The 23,987-nt window shown below is 41.6% G+C and overlaps 1 protein-coding gene across 1 annotated transcript in view; it reads left to right on the top strand.

The window, feature by feature from the left end:
• The window catches only part of LOC115200999 (pro-neuregulin-3, membrane-bound isoform-like), a 439,268-nt gene extending 415,964 nt beyond the window's left edge, over positions 1-23,304 (top strand). Inside the window, exon 9 of the mRNA XM_029764185.1 lies at positions 22,334-23,304. Within this exon, the coding sequence (XP_029620045.1) occupies positions 22,334-23,090 (757 nt within the window). The 3' untranslated portion in view covers positions 23,091-23,304. The remainder of the gene's footprint in view (positions 1-22,333) is intronic.
• Positions 23,305-23,987: the final 683 nt, after the last annotated feature.

Below are 23,987 nucleotides of genomic sequence, written 5' to 3'. Positions count from 1 at the left end.
TATCAGTTCTTCTAAATTTTTTAAATGGGGCATGCTTATTTAATCTTGAGACTCTCATCCCGTTAGCGGGATCATTTTCCAGCGAAAAACTCCTAGCGACATTAGCATAACGAAATTCAATATATATTTTTTTCAAATATAGGACTGTCTCATATCGTTTTATAGATACACCTCTCTTGAATCGACCCTCGTTGTCTGATTTCAAAAAGGTTTTACAGGAAAAGCACAATATTAGATTATGTTAGAGGAGTACATGGTAAAAGTAGCATCATATGAATTTTCCGACCAAGCACATGCATCACATATAACCAAAAAACAGCTAAATGCAGCACTAACCTTTTACAAACTTCATCAGATGACACACCTAGGACATCATGTTACACAGCATGCAATCTTTTGTTCAATAAAGGTCATATTTCTATATAAAAACAGCATTTTACATCGGCACCTGACGTTGACTAACTATTTTCCCATAAAATGCGTCCCGGGAAACAGTGCTACAATTTTATAAATTACTATTCGAAAACGATTTTTTTTTTTTATATTGTCAATCTAAGATTTATAGATGAATATCTCTTGAAAACACCCGTCATAACAGATTTTAAATTAACTTTACAGGGTAATCACACTTTGAGATAAAAGGGGATGCGATACTCAGAAAATGAGCTAGAAAGCCTAGCTCGTCGCCATCTTGGAACAATCGCACATCACATCTGATCTTGTATAATATTGCCAATAATCCCTCACCTTTAGTTGTCTTCATCAGAAAGCACTTCCAGGAATCCCAGGTCCACGACAAATGTATTTTCGGTCGAAAAAGTCCATCCTTTATGTTCCATTAGCTTGCTGTTGTTAGCGCGTCCGAAGGCTGTAACCAAATCTTGATACGGGCGCGGGACTTGGCTAATGAAAAATGACTTTTTTCCCTCCTTTAGGTTCGTTCAAACATGTCAAATGTTGTATAACATTAATCTTCAGGGCCTGTTTCAACAAGAGAGCCAATAAGATTCGAGTGGGACGATTTCATTGTGTTTCAAAACGTTTCCAAAGGTGGGGGCAGACACGGCCGCCGACGTCACAATGCTGATGGCCCTCCTACTGTGACCAATTGCCACATCGTCTCCTACACTGAGTTTCGACAGCAGAAGCCTCAAAACACTTTGTAAAGACTGGGGACATCTAGTGGAAGCACTGGAAAGTGCTCAATGATCATTTTTTCACGTTGTGAATTACAGGGAAGGCTGTGAAGTCGAGTCCACAATTCAGAATCCCACTTCCTGGTTCAATCGGTCTCGGGGTTTTGACTGCCATACGAGTTCTGTTATACTCACAGACACCATTCAAACAGTTTTAGAAACTTTAGGGTGTTTTCTATCCATATAAAATAAGTATATGCATGTCCTAGCTTCTGAGTTTGATTAGTAGGCCGTTGAAAATGGGAACGAATTTTTTCCAAAATGCGCTGTGGCGCCCCCAGTGGTAGGATATACGCAAGAGGTTAAGATGGTGAGTAAAGAACGTTTAAAGAGCAACCAGGCATCCTTTACTGACGGGATGAGGTCAATATCCTTCCAGGATACCCGGGCCAGGTCGATTAGAAAGGCCTGCTTGCTGAAGTGTTTCAGGGAGCGTTTGACAGTGATGAGGGGTGGTCGTTTGACCGCGGAACCCATTACGGACGCAGGCAATGAGGCAGTGATCGCTGAGATCCTGGTTGAAGACAGCAGAGGTGTATTTAGAGGGCAAGTTGGTCAGGATGATATCTATGAGGGTGCCCATGTTTACGGATTTAGGGTTGTACCTGGTAGGTTCCTTGATAATTTGTGTGAGATTGAGGGCATCTAGCTTAGATTGTAGGATGGCTGTTAAGCATATCCCAGTTTAGGTCACCTAACAGTACGAACTCTGAAGATAGATGGGGGGCAATCAATTCACATATGGTGTCCAGGGCACAACTGGGGGCTGATGGGGGTCTATAACAAGCGGCAACGGTGAGAGACTTATTTCTGGAAAGGTGAATTTTTAACTTCTTGGGGCTATGTGGGACGTTAGCGTGCCACCCGTGGCGCACCCTATCAACAGCAGGTGCATTTCAAGAGCGGCAAATTTGAAACCAAATAAATGTCAAAATTCAAATTTCTCAAACATACAACTAACTTACAGCCTTTGAAAGAAACATCTTCTTAATCTAACCACGTTTACCGATTTCAAAAAGGTTTTACGGGGAAAGCATAAAGTTAGGTTATGTTAGGAGAGTACATTGACAATAGCTGTGTGTAGTGTATTGTCGATTCAAAGACAGGCGTCACCAAAACCATAAAATCAGCTAAAATTATGCACTAACCTTTTACAATCTCCTAGGACATTATGTTAGACAATGCATGCATTTTTAGTTCTATCAAGTTCATATTTATATCTAAAAACAGCGTTTTACTATGGCGTTGATGTTCAGGAAATCGTTTCCCTCCAATACCGGCAGTCAAGTCATGACAACAAAATAATTAATTAATATTAGAAAACATTGGTAAAATATTATATTGTCATTCAAAGAATTATAGATTTACATCTCTTGAACGCAATGGACTTGCCAGATTTAAAATTAACCTTAAATATTCCTCCTTCCCTTTGTTTTTCAATGGTATAGGCTTAAAGTCAATTCAACACATCAGGTATCCACTTCCTGTCAGAATCTGTCTCAGGGTTTTGCCTGCCAAATGAGTTCTGTTATACTCACAGACACCATTCAAACAGTTTTTGAAACTTTAGGGTGTTTTCTATCCATATATAATAAGTATATGCATATTGTAGTTACTGGGTAGGATTAGTAACCAGATTAAATCGGGTACATTTTTTTATCCAGCCGTGAAAATACTGCCCCCTATACCCTAACAGGTTAAAGTAGAAGCTCTAACTGTTTTTGCACAGACCTGGATAGTATGACAGAACTCTGCAGGCTATTTCTGCAGTAGATTGCAACTCTGCCCCCTTTGGCAGTTCTATCTTGTCGGAAAATGTTGTAGTTGGGGATGGAAATTTTTGGTGGCCTTTCTAAATCAGGATTCAGACACGGCTAGGACATCAGGGTTGGTGGGGTGTGCTAAAGCAGTGAATAAAACAAACTTAGGGAGGAGGCTTCAGATGTTTACATGCATGAAACCAAGGCTTTTACGGTTACAGAAGTCAACAAATTAGATTTCCTGGGGAATAGGTGTAGTGCTGGGGGCTACAGGGCTTGGGTTAACCTCTACATCACCAGAGGAACAGAGGAGGAGTAGGGTAAGTGTATGGCTAAAGGCTATAAGAACTGGTCGTCTAGTGCGTTGGGAACAGAGAATAAAAGGAGCAGATTTCTGGGCATGGTAGAATAGATTCATGGCATAATGTACAGACAAGGGTATGGTAGGATGTGAGTACAGTGGCGGTAAACCTAGACATTGAATGACGATGAGAGAGGTTGTGTCTGTGGAGGTACCAGTTAAGCCGGGTGAGGTCTTCAAATGTGTGAAGGGTGGGACAAAAGAGCTATCTATGGCATGGTAAGCGGTGCTGGGGGCTCTACAGTAAAATAAGACAATAATAACTAACTGACACAGCAGTAGACAAGGCATATTGACATTAGGGAGAGGCATGTGTAGCCAAATGATTATAGGGTCCAATGAGCAACAATAGGTGAGTCAGGGAGCCGTTCGGTAGTCGCTACTATACTAGGCGAGCGGGAGACACGGCAATTCAGAAAGCTAGCGGGCCTGGGATAGCAGATGGGTCTTCAGCGACATCGCAACGGAAAAGCCTGTTGAAACCACCTTGGACGATTAAGTCAGCAGACCATTCATGATGGATCGGCGGGGCTCCGTGTCGTCAATAAAGGGTCCAGGCCAATTGGCAAAAGAGGTTTTGTAGCTCAAGAATTAGCTGGTATACCTCTTCGGCTAGCCGGGAAATGGGCCTAGCTCGAGGCTAGCTCAAGGCTAACTGGTGCTTGCTTCTGGACAGAGGTGTTAGCCAGCAATGGCCACTCGGTTGCATCTAGCTAGCTGCGAGGATCCGGTGTAATGTTCCAGAACTTGAGGTAGGGATCCGGTGATGTGGTCGAGAAAAGCAGTCCGATATGCTCTGGGTTGATGTCGCGCTGTGCAGACTGGCAGGCATTGACCGAGCTGAAGCTGGCTGGTGTCCGAGTTAACGGTGAAGACCGCTAACTGACTACTAGCTAGTAGCTAGTTGGCTGGCTAGCCCCTGATGGGGGTTCCAGTTATTCCAGATCCGTACCACATCGGGTGAGGCGGGTTGCAAGTATATTCAGTTCTGGAAGGAAAGTGAGATTAAAATATATAAGAAAAAATAAAGAAACCGACTATTTACATGGGAAAGGTTACTTCCAAAGGTTAACATTGGTTAATTTTTTTTTTTCTACGAAGTGCTTGACAGACAGCATTGTAACAGTTCTTCCAGGATGCCTGCTCTGTGTTTGTTTCTATTGGTTATAGCTTGCAAGTGACTTTCACTTCCTCTCCAGCTCCAAGGCCATGCTCCAGCAGGTTTGTTAGATTAGGTGAGATTTAGCGCAAAAGACACACCTTCCCCAGAAGTCCAGCCCTAGGCAGCTCAGGGCTCAACCCCCTTGTTTTGTGAAAACACAACACAAGCATTGGGAGGCATCGGGCGCCCACGACCTGTGGAGTCCATCTTTAAGGTTAAAAAACTTCCAAAGGTTAACATTGGTTATTTATTTTTTTCTACGAAGTGCTTGACAGACAGCATTGTAACGGTTCTGAATTAGTCTGAACCATCTTAGTGCTTCTCATGCCAACGGAGCGCTTCCCCTTTAATTCCTAATTAAATATCCACCAACAGCTGTGCAAAAGAGGTTGTGATGGTGGTGTGAATGAGGAAGTGTTCAACCCTCCGAAGCTCCTGTATTTAAAAGTGTGTATTGTAGCTGTGTCGCAAGAATTAACCAGGATCGGATTCAATCATTTCTTCCTTTGGACTACACATCTCAGTCGGTCTCCGCTGTTCTCTGTGCCCTTTCTCTGCCGGAGTTCTGTTGGCAGATTGGATTGTTTGACTGACTACATCAACTTTTTCAAACAGATTTTACATTTGTTTTAACGTGATTTACTCCGTGTTGGGTTATGTTTTCAGTTGTTGTTGAAGACTACTAGGAGTTCTGATAACCTTTTGTTGTTGTGTGGTAAAACAGAGATTTTGATTGTGTGATTGAGACTGGGTTTAATGAACGGACAAATATTGCGTAACTAAGGTCACTTGAACTCATTTACCGGGCTGCACTCTTTATAGGCACAAGGACTGTTCTTGGGGAACCAGAGATCATTGTGTTGTGACATTATGTGTGTGATCATTTATTTTGGTAATACAACCAATGCAAAAGAACAGTTGTTTTTTAAGTTATTTCCATTGTTTTAATCCTTGTGTGGTGTTCGGGTCTGTGGGACCCATGTTCATTGTTTACTAAAAGAAAAATGATAAAATGTAATAATTTTTTCAACCTGAGACTCATTGGCCTTGGCTCATTTTCTGTGAAGAACATGTTCATTAAGTGCACAATGTGCACCCCCTAAACATTTATATTACATATGTGGTGTTCATGTCCACTGGACCCGTGGGGAATACAAGTGTGTGTATAGGTGAAAACAAGCAAAAATGAAGCAAATAGGTTTGCTGTGTGCCTTCACTCTGTCTTCCGCCTCCATGGGCCTGCTGTTTCAACATAGCACCAAGAACCTGTCTGTCTCCTTGCCTGTCTGCCTGTCTCCTGCTTTTCTCAAACTCTTTACCCTTTGTACTGTGTGAAACTGTACAATGTCTTGTGGGAACCTGCACAGTGAGTTGGAAGAATAGGATGAGGTTGACCCTCAGCCAGCCCCAGGACCAGCCCGTCAGCAGCCAGCCCCAGCCCATCAGCAACCAGCTCATCAGTAGCTTGCAGGGGTAGAAATATGGATGTAAACATTTTTGAAATTGAATGGTCTTCTTGCCCAAGGAATGAGCCACCCCACATGGCTGCCAATGTGCAACCAAGGCCGACAAGGATGGCAGTTACTCATGTGCAGGACATAAAGTCTTCTTTTGATCTGTTCATCACAGACACATCAAGAAAATAATTCTGGACTGCACTAAATTGGAGGGAAGGCATGTTTTTGGAGAGAGATGGACCAAACTCATTTACATGCATACTTTGGAGTTCATATCCTTACTGGTGTTTTCCAATCCAATGGGGAATCCACAAAATCCCTGTGGGATGCAAAAAATGTGAGAACTTTTCCGTGCAACAATGTCTCTGGAAAACTTCCACATTATTTCCAGGATTATCCGCTTCGATAACCGAGACACCAGACCAGCTCGGCGGTATAGAGACAAGCTAGCTGGTCAGTGTGGGACAATTGGGTGAAGGACAAGCCAGATGACGGAGCCCCTGAGAAGAACCAAGGGATGCGTGTTGTCCTGGACGTGACACAGGGACTCCGTGGCCACATCACATGTAATCACTTTTTTACTTCGCACAAGTTTGGACAGGAGCTCCTCAAGAGGAAGCTAACGATGGTAGGAACAGTACGAAAAAACAAGCCAGAGCTCCCACTTCAGCTGTTGAATACACAGAACAGGCCTATCAATTCCTCTAAATTTGTGTTCACGGTCAACATGTCCCTAGTGTCCTACGTGCCAAAGAAAGGCAAAATGTGATACTCATGAGTACGTTGCATAGGGATGGGAGAATTTGTGGCCAGGAACATCAAAAACCATAAATCATAATGGATTACTACACCACAAATGGAGGGGTGGACAATTTAGATAAGCTGGTGACTGGCTACAGCTGCAAAAGACAAATCCTACGCTGGCCACTTGTGATATTCTTGGACATCTCGGCGTACAACGTGTTTGTAATCTGGATGGCGTTGAACACAGACTGGAACAGAGGGAAGCTCCAGAGGAGACAGCTCTTTCTCGAGGAGCTGGGCAAGGCATTGGTAAGACCTCAAATCCAGGAGAAAACATGTCCCAAGGACCCCAGCTTCTGCAGCCATCGTGAGGAGGATTCAGGAGGAGAATGCTAGTGCCCCATCCACCCGACACACAGAACCAACAGCTCCAATACCGGAAGTAAGTATGAGTGATTTGTAAGTGATGTTGTTGCGTGTGTGTCTGACTCTCCTACCATGGCCTATATATTTGAGTGTTAGTGAGATGTTAGTAAAAGTGTTTTCATCATTCTAGATTAGCAACAAGAAGAAGCGCTGCGATGTGTGTGGACCTAAGAAGGTCAGGATGACATGGTACACATGCATCAAGTGCAATAAATAAATTAGCATCACACACACAGTAAAACTCTGTCCCTTATGTGGTGTGTATACCGGCCTTAATTTGTGTTCAATGGGGCTCATTTACAATTTTCCATAAAATACTGTATGTAAAATGTCTTTCCAATTCGTTCCGTTCAAAGCAATAAACATCAATAGTTATGAAAACCTTGTTTCATTTGTATTTGTTCAAGATTAACATGATTTATTCCACCCATGTCTTGATTATAATAGATTTTGTTGACAAAAATCAGATTTTATAAAAAATTATTAAGTCACATTTATCAATAAAAAAGCTGAGGTATATGGCCAATATTAACCATGTACGCTGTCTATATTGCTTGTAATTGATATAATTCAACATCTTAGTATTTTTATGTAAATTATTATGGCTGTATTGTTTTAAAAACCCAGTAATGTTGTGGGTCCATCATACCCGTGAACATTGGGTGAATAACAAAAACATGAACACCACACAAGGGTTAAGGGTTTATCAAAAGTGTATTTCTATACTGACTTTTACATGAGTCTTTTTTATTGGTGTGGACTTGACGGCCCAGACGAGACTCATTCCCTAACAAACAAAAAGGAGAAATCAATATTTTCTCAGGTAGGCATGACCTACCTGGCACCTCTAACAAACAATAACCTCAAGTCAAAACCCTTACATGAAAAACGGCACCCCAGATGGGATTCGAACGCACAATACCTGGTTTAGGAAGAACTGGTCTAGCTGGTTATGCTGGCAGACCAGCCTTCATTGTGTTTTTGTTGGTAACCAGCCTTCGCTTTGTTTTTGCTGGTGACCAGTCTTCGCTGTGTTTCAGACACTAGTGACCAGCATAAACTAAAGCAAAACCAGCATCAAGTCAAATTGTTCTAGTTTGCAAAGTGATGTCTGACTCCTATTGGAATCCAGCCAGAGTGGATTCCCACTCTGGTTTCAGAATGGCTGCCAGGGTTAGAAAGAGGAAGAAATAAGACTAATTAAACTAGTGGTATTCAAACTTTTGTTTTGCAAGAACTTCTCGTCATCCAACCCCAAATCTAATTACACAACCATAAAATTGGTACTTTTATATGTTTACATCAACAAATAAACTTATCAAAATGAAAAGAAACCAATACATTACTAAGTATTTTTTTAATTTTTAAAATTCATCTGTCTATTCATTCATAAAATAAGCTATACTCCCACTAGGGGTCACAACCCCAATTTTGCATATCACTGAAATAATCCATCTAAATTGGAACAACCATTTCAGTAATGGGTTCAATAAATCCAACTACCAGATTGGATTAGTTTAGATAAGTGGAAGCTATGCATCTTTGTCTAGCATTATATAAATTAATCAATGTACTGTACATGCAAAAACACATATTGAACAATTCTAAAAATCTAACTGCAAAAGAGCATGCTGGGAAATTCTAATTATTTGGGAGTCAACTTCTCTTGGGATTAGAATTTAACCTCTCGGTTGCCAGCGACCTGAATGCCAATGGATCTGTGGGTATGATAAAGAGTGTTAAAAGATTAGAACCAATAGACTAGGGGTGTGCTGATCTCTTCATACTCGTATTCATAATCGTATCCGTTTTATCACACTTGATACTCGTAATGAGATTTACTCATAATCGGAAAAAACAGAAGTGTGCCTTAAATGCCGGTAAAGCCTAGACCTCAAGCACAATACTGCACTGTCACTCAAATTGCATCTCAAAGCGCATCGTTATGTTCCGTCACTTATTCACACACATTGTTCAAAGGTAAACAATCCAGACAGATGAAAATGCACATTAGGGCTATTTACTTACTTAGCCTATTTCGCATGATAATTGAATAGGACTAACAAATACCCTAATGCATGGCTGGCTACTACTGCCTACATTTATTCCAGACAGACTTATATGCAGGTAGGCTAATTCACTTGCCCCATACAATTGTTTAACTTTCAAGAGGATCAAAACTTCTCCTTACACATTTGTACAATCAAAATAAACAATCTACATTTGTAATTTTATTTTCTAATGATCTGTCAGTTGGTAAACATGCTTGGGCGAGAATAAATAATAATAATAATTGCGAGAAGCATGGGCTTGGATCACGACATAACAGACGTCATCAGCAATGGAATAATTATACGGACAGACAAAGTAGGCCTACTAAACAACTGCAAGTAGACAGACAAAAACAACCATATGTCAACAGCAAAGTCTACAGAAAAGAACTAGATTAAAAGCTCTCTGGGAAATGTGGGACGCTAGCGTCCCACCCGCGGGACACACTATTCAACAGCCAGTGAAATAGCAGGGCGGCAAATTCAAAACAACAAAAATCTCATAATTCAAATTTCTCAAACATACAACTATTATATCCATTTTAAAGATACCTTTCTCGTTAATCCAACCACATTGTCCGATTTCAAAAAGGCTTTACAGCGAAGCATAACATTAGATTATGTTAGGACAGTGCCGAGACAAGAAAAACCACACAGCCATTTTCCAAGCAAGGAAAGGCGTCACAAAAACCAGAAATACAGCTAAAATGAATCACTAGCCTTTGATGATCTTCATCAGATTGCACTCATAGGACTTCATGTTACACAATACATGTATGTTTTGCTCGATAAAGTTCATATTTATATCCAAAAACCCCATTTTACATTGGCGTGAAATGTTCAGAAATGTTTTGACTCCCAAAACCTCTGGTGAATGAGCACATCAATTTACTGAAATACTCATCATAAACGTTGATAAAATATTAAACTGTTATTCAAAGAATTTTAGATAAACTTCTCCTTAATGCATCTGCTGTGTCAGATTGTTAAAAAACTTTACAGCAAAAGCACACTTTGCATTAATCTGAGTACAGCGCTCAGACAACAACAACAAGCAATACAGATACCCGCCATTTTGGAGTCAACTAAAATCAGAAATAGCATTACAAATATTCACTTACCTTTGATGATCTTCATCAGAATTCACTCCCAGGAATCCCAGTTCCACAATAAATGTTTGTTTTGTTCGATAAAGTCCATAATTTATGTCCAAATACCTCCTTTTTGTTCGCGCGTTTAGTCCACTATCCAAATGCAGGAAGCGCGCGCAAAATGTCACTACGAAAAGTCAAAAAAAGTTATATTTACGTTCATAGAAAGATGTCAAACGATGTATAGCATCAATCTTTAGGATGTTTTTATCATAAATCTTCAGTAATATTCCAACCGGACAATTCCAATGTCTTCAGAAATGAAAAGGAACACAGCTCTCACCGGAGTGCGCGCCACTGAACTCATGTCATTCTCTCAGTCATCTGACTCCAGGACCTCTTATTCTCTCCCCATTCACAGTAGAAGCATGAAACAACGTTCTAAAGACTGTTGACACCGTTCGTAGAAACATGTCAAACAATGTTTACAATCAATGTTCATTACAGAGGAAAAATAAGGAACGGCGCGCCTGCGTGACTCCGCAGTAAACAACTTATTGGCCTCAGGCAGTCCACTTGTTGAGTCAGCTCTTATTCTCTCCCCATTCACAGTAGAAGCATGAAACAATGTTCTAAAGACTGTTGACATCTAGTGGAAGCCTTAGGAAGTGCAAAATGACCCCAAAGACACTGTATACTGGATAGGGAATCACTTGAAAAACTACAAACCTCAGATTTCCACACTTCATGGTTGGATTTTTCTCAGGTTTTTGCCTGCCATATGAGTTCTGTTATACTCACAGACATCATTCAAACAGTTTTAGAAACTTCACGGGGGTTTCTATCCAAATCTACTAATAATATGCATATCCTACCTTCTGGGCCCGAGTAGCAGGCAGTTTATCTGCCCCCTGTCACCAAAAAGTTAAACAACAATGACTAGCTATGGATTCTGGCGTTTGTCTGTCTGGGGAAATGAGAGCAGACGGAGAGCGGATTGTTCTAATACAATCGTTGCAGCAGGTTTAACCGATACTCCAGTTTCTTTACAGACAGAAGAACTAGCCAATACTTGTTTGAAGCACACAGCACTTCACACTATTTGAGTGAAATAGAGATGCGTGCTGGCAGCTGAAAAATACAGAAAATACTCATGTCATAAATGTATTCGGAAAATTAGCAATATCCATTCCGATACTATTTTTATCAGAGAACTCGGCACACCCCTACAATGGATATTCTGTTATTTGTCCATATTTAGGAACCCTTTTGGGTGCCACATAGAACCATTTGATTTATCCCTGTAGGGGAACCCTTTTGAGTCCCATTCAGAGCCCTCTGGTTCCAGGTGAAACCAATGACAGGCTCTACAGCAGGGGTGTCAAACTCATTTTAGCTCAGGGGCCACATGAAGGAAAATCTATTCCCAAGTGGGCCGGACCGGTAAAATCATGGTATATATATAACTTAAAAACAACAACTTCAGATTGTTTTCTTTGTTTTAATACGATCAACATAAAACATAAAGCTGGAGCCTGAGGACAGTGTGTCCACAATAGTACAAGCACAACATCACTATTAATCATAAAACACCTCAAGTTTATTTGAAAATTCTAAAGAAAAAGAACACACAAACACACAATGCCTCAGTGATTCACAGAAGTATATCACAGAACTATATCAGGGTGTCTCATGCAGCACTTTAAGTGGGGTTGCATAGTTTATTTGACTCCTGATACATGGCATCTTTTAGCTTTCACCAGCGCATCAATATCAGGCGTCACATCCTGAGTGGCAGCCAACTTCAGGATGTGATTCAAGTGCTTGTGCGTGAGCCTTGAGCGCAGCTTTGTTTTATTTATGCTCATTACAGAGAACTTGCTCACAAAGATATGTGGTTCCAAACATGCACAACAGTTTTGCAGCGAGGGCTGTCAAGTTGGGGTAACCTGGCAAGAGATTCTGATAAAATGTGTCCAAGCCAGCTGCGGCAAATTTGCCCTTCATATCCGAGTCACACTGCAAGTCTATTATTTCAAGTTGGATGCTGACGGGCAGATCAGAGGGATTCACGGTGAATGGCGAGCAAAAAACGTTGAAGTCTTTCTCCAGTTCACCAAAAATCTGAAAGCGTTGCTCAAACTCCCGTAACAGTGCCGTTATTTTATCACCACCGGCGAGTTGCGTCTCCCACAATGACAGCTTCAACTTGAAAGAACGTATGCTGTCATAATACTGCGTGACGACTTTGTTGCGCCCTTGCAGCTGTTTGTTCAAGTTATTCAGGTGCTCTGTAACATCCACCATAAATGCAAGGTCCTGCATCCATTCTGCGGAATGAAATTCTAACACTGGTTTGCCCTTTTCTTCCAAGAACTGTTCAATTTCTTCTCGTAAATCAAAGAAACGCCTAAGCACAGCACCTCGGCTTAACCATCTTACCTCAGTGTGGTATGGCAGGCCATGGATGTGGTCTTTCTCTCTGAGAAGGCTGTCAAACTGACGGTGATTCAGGCTTCTGGATCGGATGAAATTAACAGTTTGGATGACCACCTTCATGACGTTATCCATCTTTAATGACTTTCAACACAAAGCCTCCTGGTGCAAAATACAGTGAAAAGTCCAAAAATCACATCCTCCATTTGCAGATTGTACTTTCTCTCTGAACTTTGTCACAACGCCTGCTTTTTTCCCGATCATTGAGGGCGCACTATCTGTAGCCAGGCTGACAGCGCGGGACCAGTCCACTCCGACCCTGTCCAGCGCGCCGACGAGTGCGGTGAAAGGATCAGCTGCTGTCGTTGTATCTGTCATCGGCACCAACTCCACGAACTCCTCGGTGACGGTCAATGTGTGATTAACTCCGCGGATGAAAATGGCCAGTTGTGCAACATCTGTAATGTCCGTACTTTCATCAATTGCAACTGAAAGCCCAATAAATGACTTTACTTTTTGCTTCAACTGGCTGTCCAAATCCACTGAAAGATCGGAAATCCTGTCTGCAATTGTGTTTCTTGTCAGGCTGATATTTGCAAAAGCCTGACGCTTTTCAGGGCACACAATCTCCGCTGCCTTCATCATGCATGTTTTTACAAATTCACCCTCACTAAATGGTTTTGAAGCCACTGCGATTTCATTAGCAATGAGGTAGCTAGCTTTCACTGCAGCGTCACTGATGTCTCGGCTGTGAGTAAACACAGACTGCTGTTTCTTCAAACCCGCCAACAGTTCATTCACCTTCTCTTCTCTGCTGTCCTTGAAAGTTGTCATATTTGTCGGCATGAAGACTCACATAGTGGCGACGAAGGTTATACTCTTTCAGCACTGCAACATGCTGTGAACACACCAAACATACAGCTTTCCCATTCAATTCCGTGAATAAATAGGAGGATGACCATTTTTCTTGGAACACTCTGCGTCCACTTTTCTCTTTTTTGACAGAGACATATTGGGGCAATGATGGTGCCAAAGCACAAAATGTTAAAAGTAGAAGCTGTAATAAATATCGCGGGCAAAACAAAGTAGCTCATCTGGACTGGCTGCACTTGCTTGACCTACTTGCTCTGCTCCGTTATAAACGGTTTGCTTGCTTAACCTGTTACATCTAGGGGGCAGTAATTTCACGGCTGGATAAAAAACGTACCCGATTTAATCTGATTATTAGTCCTGCCCAGAAACTGGAATATGCATATAATTATTAGCTTTGGAGAGAAAACACTCCAAAGTTTCTGAAACTGTTTGAATGGTGTCTGTGAGTATAACAGAACTCCTATGGCAGGCAAAAACCTGAGATGCTTCTGTTCAGGAAGTACCCTGTCTGAACATTTCTTGCCCTTCTTGATTCTCTCTATCGTTTACAAAGGATCTCTGCTCTTACGTGACACTTCTCACGTCAACAATGGAGTCTCACAGCCCGGGAAAAACAGGAATGATGTCATTCAAAGCCCTGGCTGAAGCACACGAGAGCAAAAGCTGAGTGGTCAGTCAATGGACTAAGCCTTAGGCGCGTGACACGCCCCGCCCCCGGCTTTTGGTTTTTTCCTCAGTTTACAGACAGGCAGATTCCCGGTCGGAATATTATCGCTTCTCTACGAGATAAATTGCATAAATATTGGTTTTAAACAGCGGTTGACATGCTTCGAAGTACGGTAATGGAATATTTCGAAATTTTTTGTCATATTTTGCGTCATGCTCGTGGCCGAGATTTAGCGTTGGGATAGTGTCTAGAACGCACGAACAAAACGTCGCTGTTTGGATATAACGATGGATTATTTGGGACCAAACCTACATTTGTTATTGAAGTAGAAGTCCTGGCAGTGTATTCTGATGAAGAACAAGCAAGGTAAGAACATTTTTCTTATAGGAAATGTGATTTTGGTGAAGGCTACACTGGGTGGGTGTCTAAATAGCTAGCCCTGTAACGCCGGGCTATGTACTTACATTATTGCAAAATGTGCTTCATCCGAAAAGCTATTTTAAAATCGGACATATCGAGTGCATAGAGGAGTTCTGTATCTATAATTCTTAAAATAATTGTTATGCTTTTTGTGAACGTTTATCGTGAGTAATTTAGTAAAATCACCGGAAGTGTTCGGTGGGAATGCTAGTTCTGAACGTCACATGCTAATGTAAAAAGCTGGTTTTTGATATAAATATGAACTTGATTGAACAGACATGCATGTATTGTATAACACAATGTCCTAGGTGTGTCATCTGATGAAGATCATCAAAGGTTAGTGCTGCATTTAGATATGGTTTGGGTTTATGTGACATGATATGCTAGCTTGAAAAATGGCTGTGTGATTATTCCTGGCTGGGTACTCTGCTGACATAATCTAATGTTTTGCTTTCGCTGTAAAGCCTTTTTGAAATCGGACAGTTTGGTTAGATAAAGGAGAGTCTTGTCTTTAAATAGCTGTAACATAGTCATATGTTTGAAAAGTGTAAGTTTTCGGATTTAGAGGAGTTTGAATTTCGCGCCCCGCCCATCATTGGATATTGGAGCAGACGTTCCGCTAGCGGAACGTGTAGATGTAAGAAGTTAACACAATTGCTATTGCGCCATCCAGTGGACGCAATTGGAACAGCAGTTTCTTTTATTGAAAAATTGCAGCTCATTTTTATACTTTACAAAATCATCTCGCGGGCCGGATTAAACCCCTTTGCGGGCCTGATCCGGCCCGCACGCTTGACACCCCTGCTCTACAGTTATACTGTGCATTCGGAAAGTATTCAGAACCCGTGACTTTTTCAACATTTAGTTACGTTACAGCCTTACTCTAAAATTGATTAAGTATAACATTTTCCTCAATCTACACACGATACGTTAGCTAGATAAAATCCAGTACTCTCCCCTAAATCTTAGCTAATGTCATACCACATCTAAAGTCAATCTCTTTTAGAAATGTTCCAAGCCACTATAATGCACTTGATGAAATCGTCATCGACGCCATATTAAAATGCATTGAGTAGAATGTTCAGTCGAGAGTCAGTCTTCAAAAGAAAGTTCAAAACAATGTGACTAAACGTGCAACCAATGAGTAGTGCACTACAAAGGGAATAGGGTGCCATTTGAGACACAGCCATAGTTCTGAGAGAATTTATTGCACTTGAAAGTCCCTGGCAATGTTCTTATTAGCATGCCAACCTGTTCGAGCATCACAGTGACTTGTAAAATACAAACTGTTGTCAAACTCTTTTTAATAAAAATTTTCCATAATTAGTATTCGTATTAAACAGGGTAGCATGCAGGAAGCTCAGCATATTCGTTCAACGGCTGTGAGTAGATCTCCTGGAGCACAAACACACGCCAACACATACAGCATACAGACTAGTATGCATGCACACGGACACTATGCACACACACATACAATATGCACGCACACGCACAACACATACACAAACACATAGTATGCAGGCCATACGTAGAGTATGCACACGTGCACAAACACACACATAGTATGCATTTACACACAAACACACATGCAGAGAGGGAGAGATAACTAGGATATTTTTTTAAAGCAGCAGAGGGGGAATCTGTAGCCATAGCTTATTAATGGCTTGCAAATCCTCAGGGAACGAGTGGTATGAGTGCTTTTCTCTTCTCACCGACAGATTGGGTTAGTTAGTTGACTAGTTGGAACATTAACTATTGATAACCCTTTACAGATCCATCTGCAAAGAAAGTCTGTGCTGGCCCAGGGAAGTTGGACTGACCTGTTTCTAGATTTAACAGCCATACAAAACTCTCCCTCTCTTGTTGCCATGGAGACACCCTCAGGTCTCTGGGAATGAGGAATAAGCAGTAAGAGATGGAGACAGAGAGAGAGAAAGCATCACTAAGAGCATCTGCTAAATGGCTAAAATGTAAAACAGAGAGGGCGAAGGAGTGAGGGAGACAGAGAGCATGAGGAAGGGAGAGAGACCAAGAGACAGCGAGAGAGAGAGAGAACAAAAGCGTGAATATTGGCATGAGAACCCGGCCGTGTTTTCAATTTTGACAGCAAATCCCCAACGAGCATTGTCAGTTTCGTTAAACACTGTCAGAAACACATATTTACCTGTCACAGATGAAGAATGGATTGAAGCCAAATGTGCCATGTCAGTTATTTTTAGATATATTAAGATGCGCTGGATTTACCTTCAGTGCTCACATCCCCCTGTAATACAGAAGAATGGGGAAAGTAGTTCAATTATTTGTACTCATTTATGGACATTTATGGTCTCTGAAGTCAGACAATAACAATGGCTCACTCCTCGGGGCTTTGTTGAGTGGGTCTTTTTAGGTTTCACTAACAGCATTTGAGAATTAAGAAGACATTTTAAAATTAGATCTCAATTACTGTACCATATTTCCTTAACTATTCGGCCATCAGATTTGCCACCAATGCTCCTTATAGGACACATCACTGCACTCTATACTCCTCTGTAAACTGGTCATCTCTGTATACCTGTCGCAAGACCCACTGGTTGATGCTTATTTATAAAACCCTCTTAGGCTTCCCTCCCCCCTATCTGAGATATCTACTGCAGCCCTCATCCTCCACATACAACACCTGTTCACTCCCCCCTATCTGAGATATCTACTGCAGCCCTCATCCTCCCCATACAACACCCGTTCACTCCCCCCTATCTGAGATATCTACTGCAGCCCTCATCCTCCACATACAACACTGTTCTGCCAGTCACATTCTTTTAAAGGTCCCCAAAGCACACACATTCCTGGGTCGCTCCTCTTTTCAGTTCGCTGCATCTAGCGACTGGAACGAGCTGCAACAAACACTCAAACTGGACAGCTTTATCTCCATCTCTTCATTCAAAGACTCAATCATAGGCACTCTTACTGACAGTTGTGGTTGCTTTGTGTGATGTATTGTTGTCTCTACCTTCTTGCCCTTTGTGCTGTTGTCTGTGCCCAATAATGTTTGTACCATGTTTTGTGCTGCTACCATGTTGTGTTGCTACCATGTTGTTGTTATGTTGTGTTGCTGCCTTGCTATGTTGTTGTCTTAGGTCTCTCTTTATGTAGTGTTGTGTGTTCTGTCCTGTATTTATTTTTAATCCAAGGCCCCTGTCCCCGCAGGAGGCATTTGGCCTTTTGGTAGGCCGTCATTGTAAATAAGAATTTGTTATTAACTGACTTGCCTAGTTAAATAAAGGTTAAATAAATAAAACTAGTTCGGTGAAATCTGCAATCTGATTGGCTGAAATGAGGTTCCAAGCCATTGACAATTCCCAGTTATCCATACTGTCTATGGAAATAGTGTCAGTTTTCAAAATATCAATAAGCCAACTCTGAGCCTTAACCAAAACAAAAGAAAACATGACAATTTCCCTCATCTCGGATCTGCAACAAGTAGTAACCAAACTAAATTGAAGGTTATCTTAAAATGAAAAGACTAACATTCTGCACCCCAATAACATTGTTGCTGAGGTGGACTTGCCAGCTAGCTACAGGATTTGAGTAACTCAGACGTTTTCTAATAACAGCTGAGCTAGCCTATGTGAAGTGCTAATTCGCAATGACGATAGCTGACTAAAATGTAGTTGAAAACAGGTGGTCAAACGAGATACATGGGATTATTTTACAGCACTAGTGCCACTAGCGTCATGACTGCAACACATTTTGTAACACAGAAAGACCGGAAAATATTTCACTCATAAGATGCTGCAACAAAGACGTCTCTGCATAAACAAATGAATGCTAGCTAGCTAAATTTTACCTCGTTGGTCCTACGTTTAGAATTAATCCAATTGAGGTTTTTTTGTTGGTTTAGTTTTCTGTAACTTCGTAGCAAGTAAGGTCTGCATGGTACGGTGGTTTAATGCTAGCTAATTTGTAACACTATCTAGATAACTTAGCTGGACTCTGAATTTATGCTTTTGGGTACATGGGCTACAGCCAGCTGCTTAGCTATTTTCACACCAGGGATGGGCAACTTTGACTTATGGGGGTGGGGGCCACAAATTGGAACTCATCATGAGGGGCCGCAGTGGCTCGCGGGTCTGCATACCCACATGCATACCTACATCCATACCCACACCTTCAGTCAGAGGACTCTTAAACAACATTGTGTTGGGGGCCCAAATAATTTCATGCAATTCTACGTATTTTGCCATGGTGCGGAGAGAAGCATTTGCAGTTTTACAGCTAATTTCCTACAATTCTGCACATGTTGCCATGCTGCACCTCCTCTTCCATGCTTCACGGTTTAAACCACACATACGAGATCATCCGTTCACCTACTCTGCGTCTCACAAAGACATGGCGGTTGGAACCCAAAATCTAAAATTTGGACTCATCAGACCATAGGACAGATTTCCACCTGTCTAATGTCCATTTCTCATGTTTCTTTGCCCAAGCAAGTCTCTTCTTATTGGTATCCGTTAGTAGTGGTTTCTTTGCAGCAATTCGACCATGAAGGCCTGATTCGCGCAGTCTCCTCTGAACAGTTGATGTTGAGATGTGTCTGTTACTTGAACTCTGTGAAGCATTTGGGCTGCAATTTCTGAGGCTGGTAACTCATGAACTTTGCAGCAGAGGTAACTCTGGGTCTTCCTCTCCCGTGGTGGTCCTCATGAGATCCAGTTTCATCATAGCGCTTGATGGTTTTTGTGACTGCACTTGAAGAAACGTTCAAAGTTCTTGAAATGTTCCTTATTCACTGACCTTCATGTCTGAAAAATAATGATAGACTGTCGTTTCTCTTTGCTTATATGACCTGTTCTTGCCATAATATGGATTTGGTCTTTTACAACACAACTGATTGGCTCAAACACATTAAGGAAAGAAATTCCACAAATTAACAACGTACACCGGTTAATTGAAATGCATTCCAGATAACTACCTCATGAAGCTGGTTAAGAGAATGCCAAGAATGTGCAAAGCTGTCATCAAGGCAAAGGGTGTCTACTTTGAAGAATTTAAAATATATTTTGATTTGTTTAACACTTTTTTGGTTACTACATGATTCCATATGTGTTATTTCATAGTTTTGATGTTTTCACTATTATTCTACAATGTAGGTAATAATACAAAATAAAGAACAACCCTGGAATGAGTAGGTGTGTCCAAACTTTTGACTGGTACCGTATGAAAATTATACATGTATTTACTTACCTTATCATTCTTCAACCCTCCTGTTGTGTTCGTTTCATGTTAATTAATTCTGTGTTCCCAGTCCAAAAGGACCGCCCCATTATAGCTGATTATAAATACATATATTATCACCTAATGTTGTGTTAGATCTTTTTATCAACATTACAAGTTTTGAACTTCTATTTGCTATTTATGGCCTGTAGGCCTCATTGACCTGAGCTCATACAACTCCTTTTTGAGTAAAAAAGCATAATGTATGGATTATTCTGACTATAACAAATACTCAGATGAAACATAATGTGCTATTTATCACAGACTACTTTGTGTCGTTGGCCCTGGGGTCATCCTCTCGGTGGGGATGAAGACCAGGACAAATTCCCATTCTTTGACCGGAATGTAACAACAACCTCAGCAGGGCCCTCTTCCTCATCACTGGATTGTTCCACATCAGTTGTCTCTTGGTCTGGATCATATTCTGTGTTGTCTTCAACTTCTGACAGTCTCCTCCAATGCATCTTCACTGTCAGTTTCCTGGCCCCTCTCCTCTTCACCAGTGTCATGATCAAGAGCCTCACATACAGTATATAGTTTGGTCATTGAGCTGCCACAGAATGAACTGTGAGCAGGGCCTCAAAAAACTTGATATACCTGTCACAGTTATCATAAGAACGGGAACAAGGCGCAGCGTGTGTAGAGTTCCACATCTTTATCCCAAAGTGAAACTTCGCAAAACAAAATATATCAATAAACGAACAACGAAACGTGACTACATGGTGCACAAACACAAAACAATATCCCACAAACACAGGTGGGAAAAATAGCTACTTAAATACGTATGATCCCCAATTAGAGGCAACGATTACCAGCTGCCTCTAATTGGGAACCAAACCAAAACACCAACATAGAAATGTTAAACTAGAACACCCCCTCGTCACGCCCTGACCTACTACACCATAGAGAAACAAGGGCTCTCTATGGTCATGGCGTGACAATACCAGAGCTGCGAGAAAAGTTCTATATATTATTGAAACAATGCTGCTATTGATTGTGAGAATGCCAACAGGTGTGATTCCCGTGGGGGAAAGATTCTATTGGGGAAAGGTTCCCGTGGGGGTTGCCATGGAAGCCAAGAAGGGGAGTGAGGTGTGTGTGTGTGTGCTCTAACACACATGCATGTGGGGGTCTGGGAGAGGAAGTGTGTCCATCTGATGAATGGGCATGTGCCTGAACTCAATTTTATACACTAATTGTAGTCTCACCCATTCATTTATAATGACCGGTCATTTTTGACCGGGAACACCACAGGTGTACAAAAGTTAAATAAAACACTCAAAATGTTATGAAAATCATCCAAATGTATTTTGTGCGTTCAGATGCCCTGTGTGGACAAAGTCATGGAACCCTATGACAATCAGATTAAATGAACTACATTTTTCATAGAGAAAACTTGTAAATCGGTCCAATTTGACAGGAACACAACAGGAGGGTAAAGACAATGCACAAATGTATTTTTTATTTAACTAGGCAAGTCAGTTAAGAACAAATTCTTATTTACAATGACAGCCTGTGGGTTAACTGCCTTGTTCAGGGGCAGAACGACAGATTTTTACCTTGTCAGCTCGGGGATTCGATCTAGCAACTTCCAGTTACTGGCCCAACGCTCTAACCACTAGACCACCTGCCACCCCTTTATCACTCAAAGTGTTACGAACGATTGCACCACAAATATATTTCCAGGGTATTGATGCATCCTCCTCCCAATACAGCCTCTTCCAACACCAAGGGTAGGGGAAGGGTATCCATCTTTAAAAGTGAAGTTTTACTCTAATGTCAAATCAACTCATATTTTTGCTAGCTAACATGTTACTGAACCGTGACACTAGCATACTGTCATTAAGACAGGAGCGTATTCACCTAAAAATATAGCCAGCTATCACATGAATTGTGCAAAAATATGATAGCTAAGCGCTACCCAGTCAGTCAGTGGCACTGACTGAATAAAACTGTCAGTGTTTCACTCTATCCCATAAAACATGACATTTCTAATCCCCTTGATTGGCCATCAACTGTTACTGGTCTTGGAACTCATGTGTTCACCAGAAACTGCTTCTGGTAAACTTTTGCCACAAGTGACAATCAATATTATTGTTTCCAAAAGTTTGCCGCAGGCACACTATTTAGTTTGCAGCAAATTTGCCACAAACTTGAGGGAAGTTTGCAGCAACATATTCATTTCTGTAAGGGTGGATTATAAATAATTACACAAAGTGTATGCATTCCCAGTACCTCAGAGAATAAACATTTTTCACTTGTGTAGACAGATTATTTTTTGGGCTTGAATTGTATGGGAAGGATTTCTATTCCTATTTTCTCTCTTTCCCTCTCCGCTTTGTCATGTGAAAATGAGAAATCATGCAATAATAGTCTGGGAGCAAAAGGTCATCTCCACTCTCTTTTTTCTCTTTTCTATTCTCTGCATCTCTTCAGGTTTGACACTGGGAGGGATGGTGGTGACGACTGCCAGCGCAGCGGGTTCCAGAATATGCAAACCCTGTCTCGTTCCGCGTGGAAGAAAGATTGGAGGGAGGTGCCCTACACCCGTCTGGACAGAGGACTAAAACCTGCTCCTCCCTCTCTCCGCACACGATCGGTCCCCATCATCCCCTCTCTCCAGGGACACGACCGTGAGGGGGGTCACATAGATGAGACCAGGCAGGGGGTCTCGCAGGGAGGGGGTCTCGCTGGGCCAGGTCACAAGGCCCAAGGACCTGCCAGTGGCAGCAGCCACAACCCCCGTCACTCAACCACCTCTTCCTCTGAGACTGTACTACAATCTGAGGCCAGACCCAGTCATGTGCGTCCCTGCGGCGCTAAGACTGCACTGGGGTTAGGGACAAGCCCTAGCCACATGCACCATGGCTCCTCTGAAACTCCAGTAGGGCCAGGGGGCTCATTCCAACACTGTGGCTTTTGTCCCTCCGGGACAGCAGCATCCAGATCAGGTGTTGCCAGGTTGAACAGCACGAACACTATTATTGCTGTGACCGTGCTGGATTCCGAAGGAAAGAGCATGCGATATACCCCCAGACTGCTATACAGCTGTCCCGGGAGCAGGGGTCCTCAGGTAGGAGGCCAAAGGGAGGCCCAGGGGCTCGGTGAACAATACACCCCCCCCCCCACCCCTGATGGATGGAGGGGCAAACTGCTTCCTGACAGCAGTGGTGAGCAGAGGTGCTGGAATTGATTATGCCAAAACTTCTGCCAGCTGATTGGACTATATCTTGCCGACAGGTGTGGTGATATTGATGATTTGTCGCCACAGATGGTTTGTTTACATAGCAGGTTAGGATAATTAATGTTGGGGCAGGGATGTGCAAAGATGACAAAATACAATAAACTACAAAATACTTATATTTTGAAATGTATTTAATTAAAATAAATGTATTTTGTATTTTAAAATACAGAAATACATTTGCAAGTTGTCGGCCCGAACAGCAACAACATTTTCAGTAACGGTTACAGAAACATTTTACTTGCTATGACTGTGATATGTTGTTGTTTATCTACCTTAGTTGAATGCACTGACTGTAAGTCACTCAGGATAAGAGTGTCTGCTAAATGACCAAAATATAAATGTATATGTGAAATAAACATACCAAAATAAACTGCAAAGCACACTAGGTATTACTATTGGCCTTGTTTCGGGGCGAAGCTCATTAGAGTAATACTCAGCATGCTTTCAATTGTTCATTTGTACATATACATTTACATTTCGTTAATTTATCAGATGCTCTTAACACACCATGTTGCCATCAGAATTCTGATACCAATGCAGGGTGAAAGGTGGCGACAAAATTGTGAACCGCTATAAAAAACGGTATAGAAAAAAGTATTTTGTCATTTGAAAATACAAATTACAACAGTATCTTGTTAAAACATACATTGGAGTGCAGTTCAGCCCAGTGTAATACAAATTACACAAAATACACATTTCAAATACATGTAACAGAAATACTTCCCATCTCTGGTTGCAGGTTAGGTGAATTAACGTGGTAGGTTATAATTAACACAGCAGGTTTGGTGAATTAACGTAGCATGTTAGGTGAATGAGGTTAAGGTTAGGAAAAGGGGTTAGGCGTAG

The sequence above is a fragment of the Salmo trutta genome, chromosome 10 (genome assembly GCF_901001165.1).
Source record: "Salmo trutta chromosome 10, fSalTru1.1, whole genome shotgun sequence".
Lineage (NCBI taxonomy): Eukaryota > Metazoa > Chordata > Actinopteri > Salmoniformes > Salmonidae > Salmo > Salmo trutta.
The sequence above is the reverse complement of the archived record's forward strand: the minus strand, read 5'-3'. Positions and strand labels throughout refer to the sequence as shown.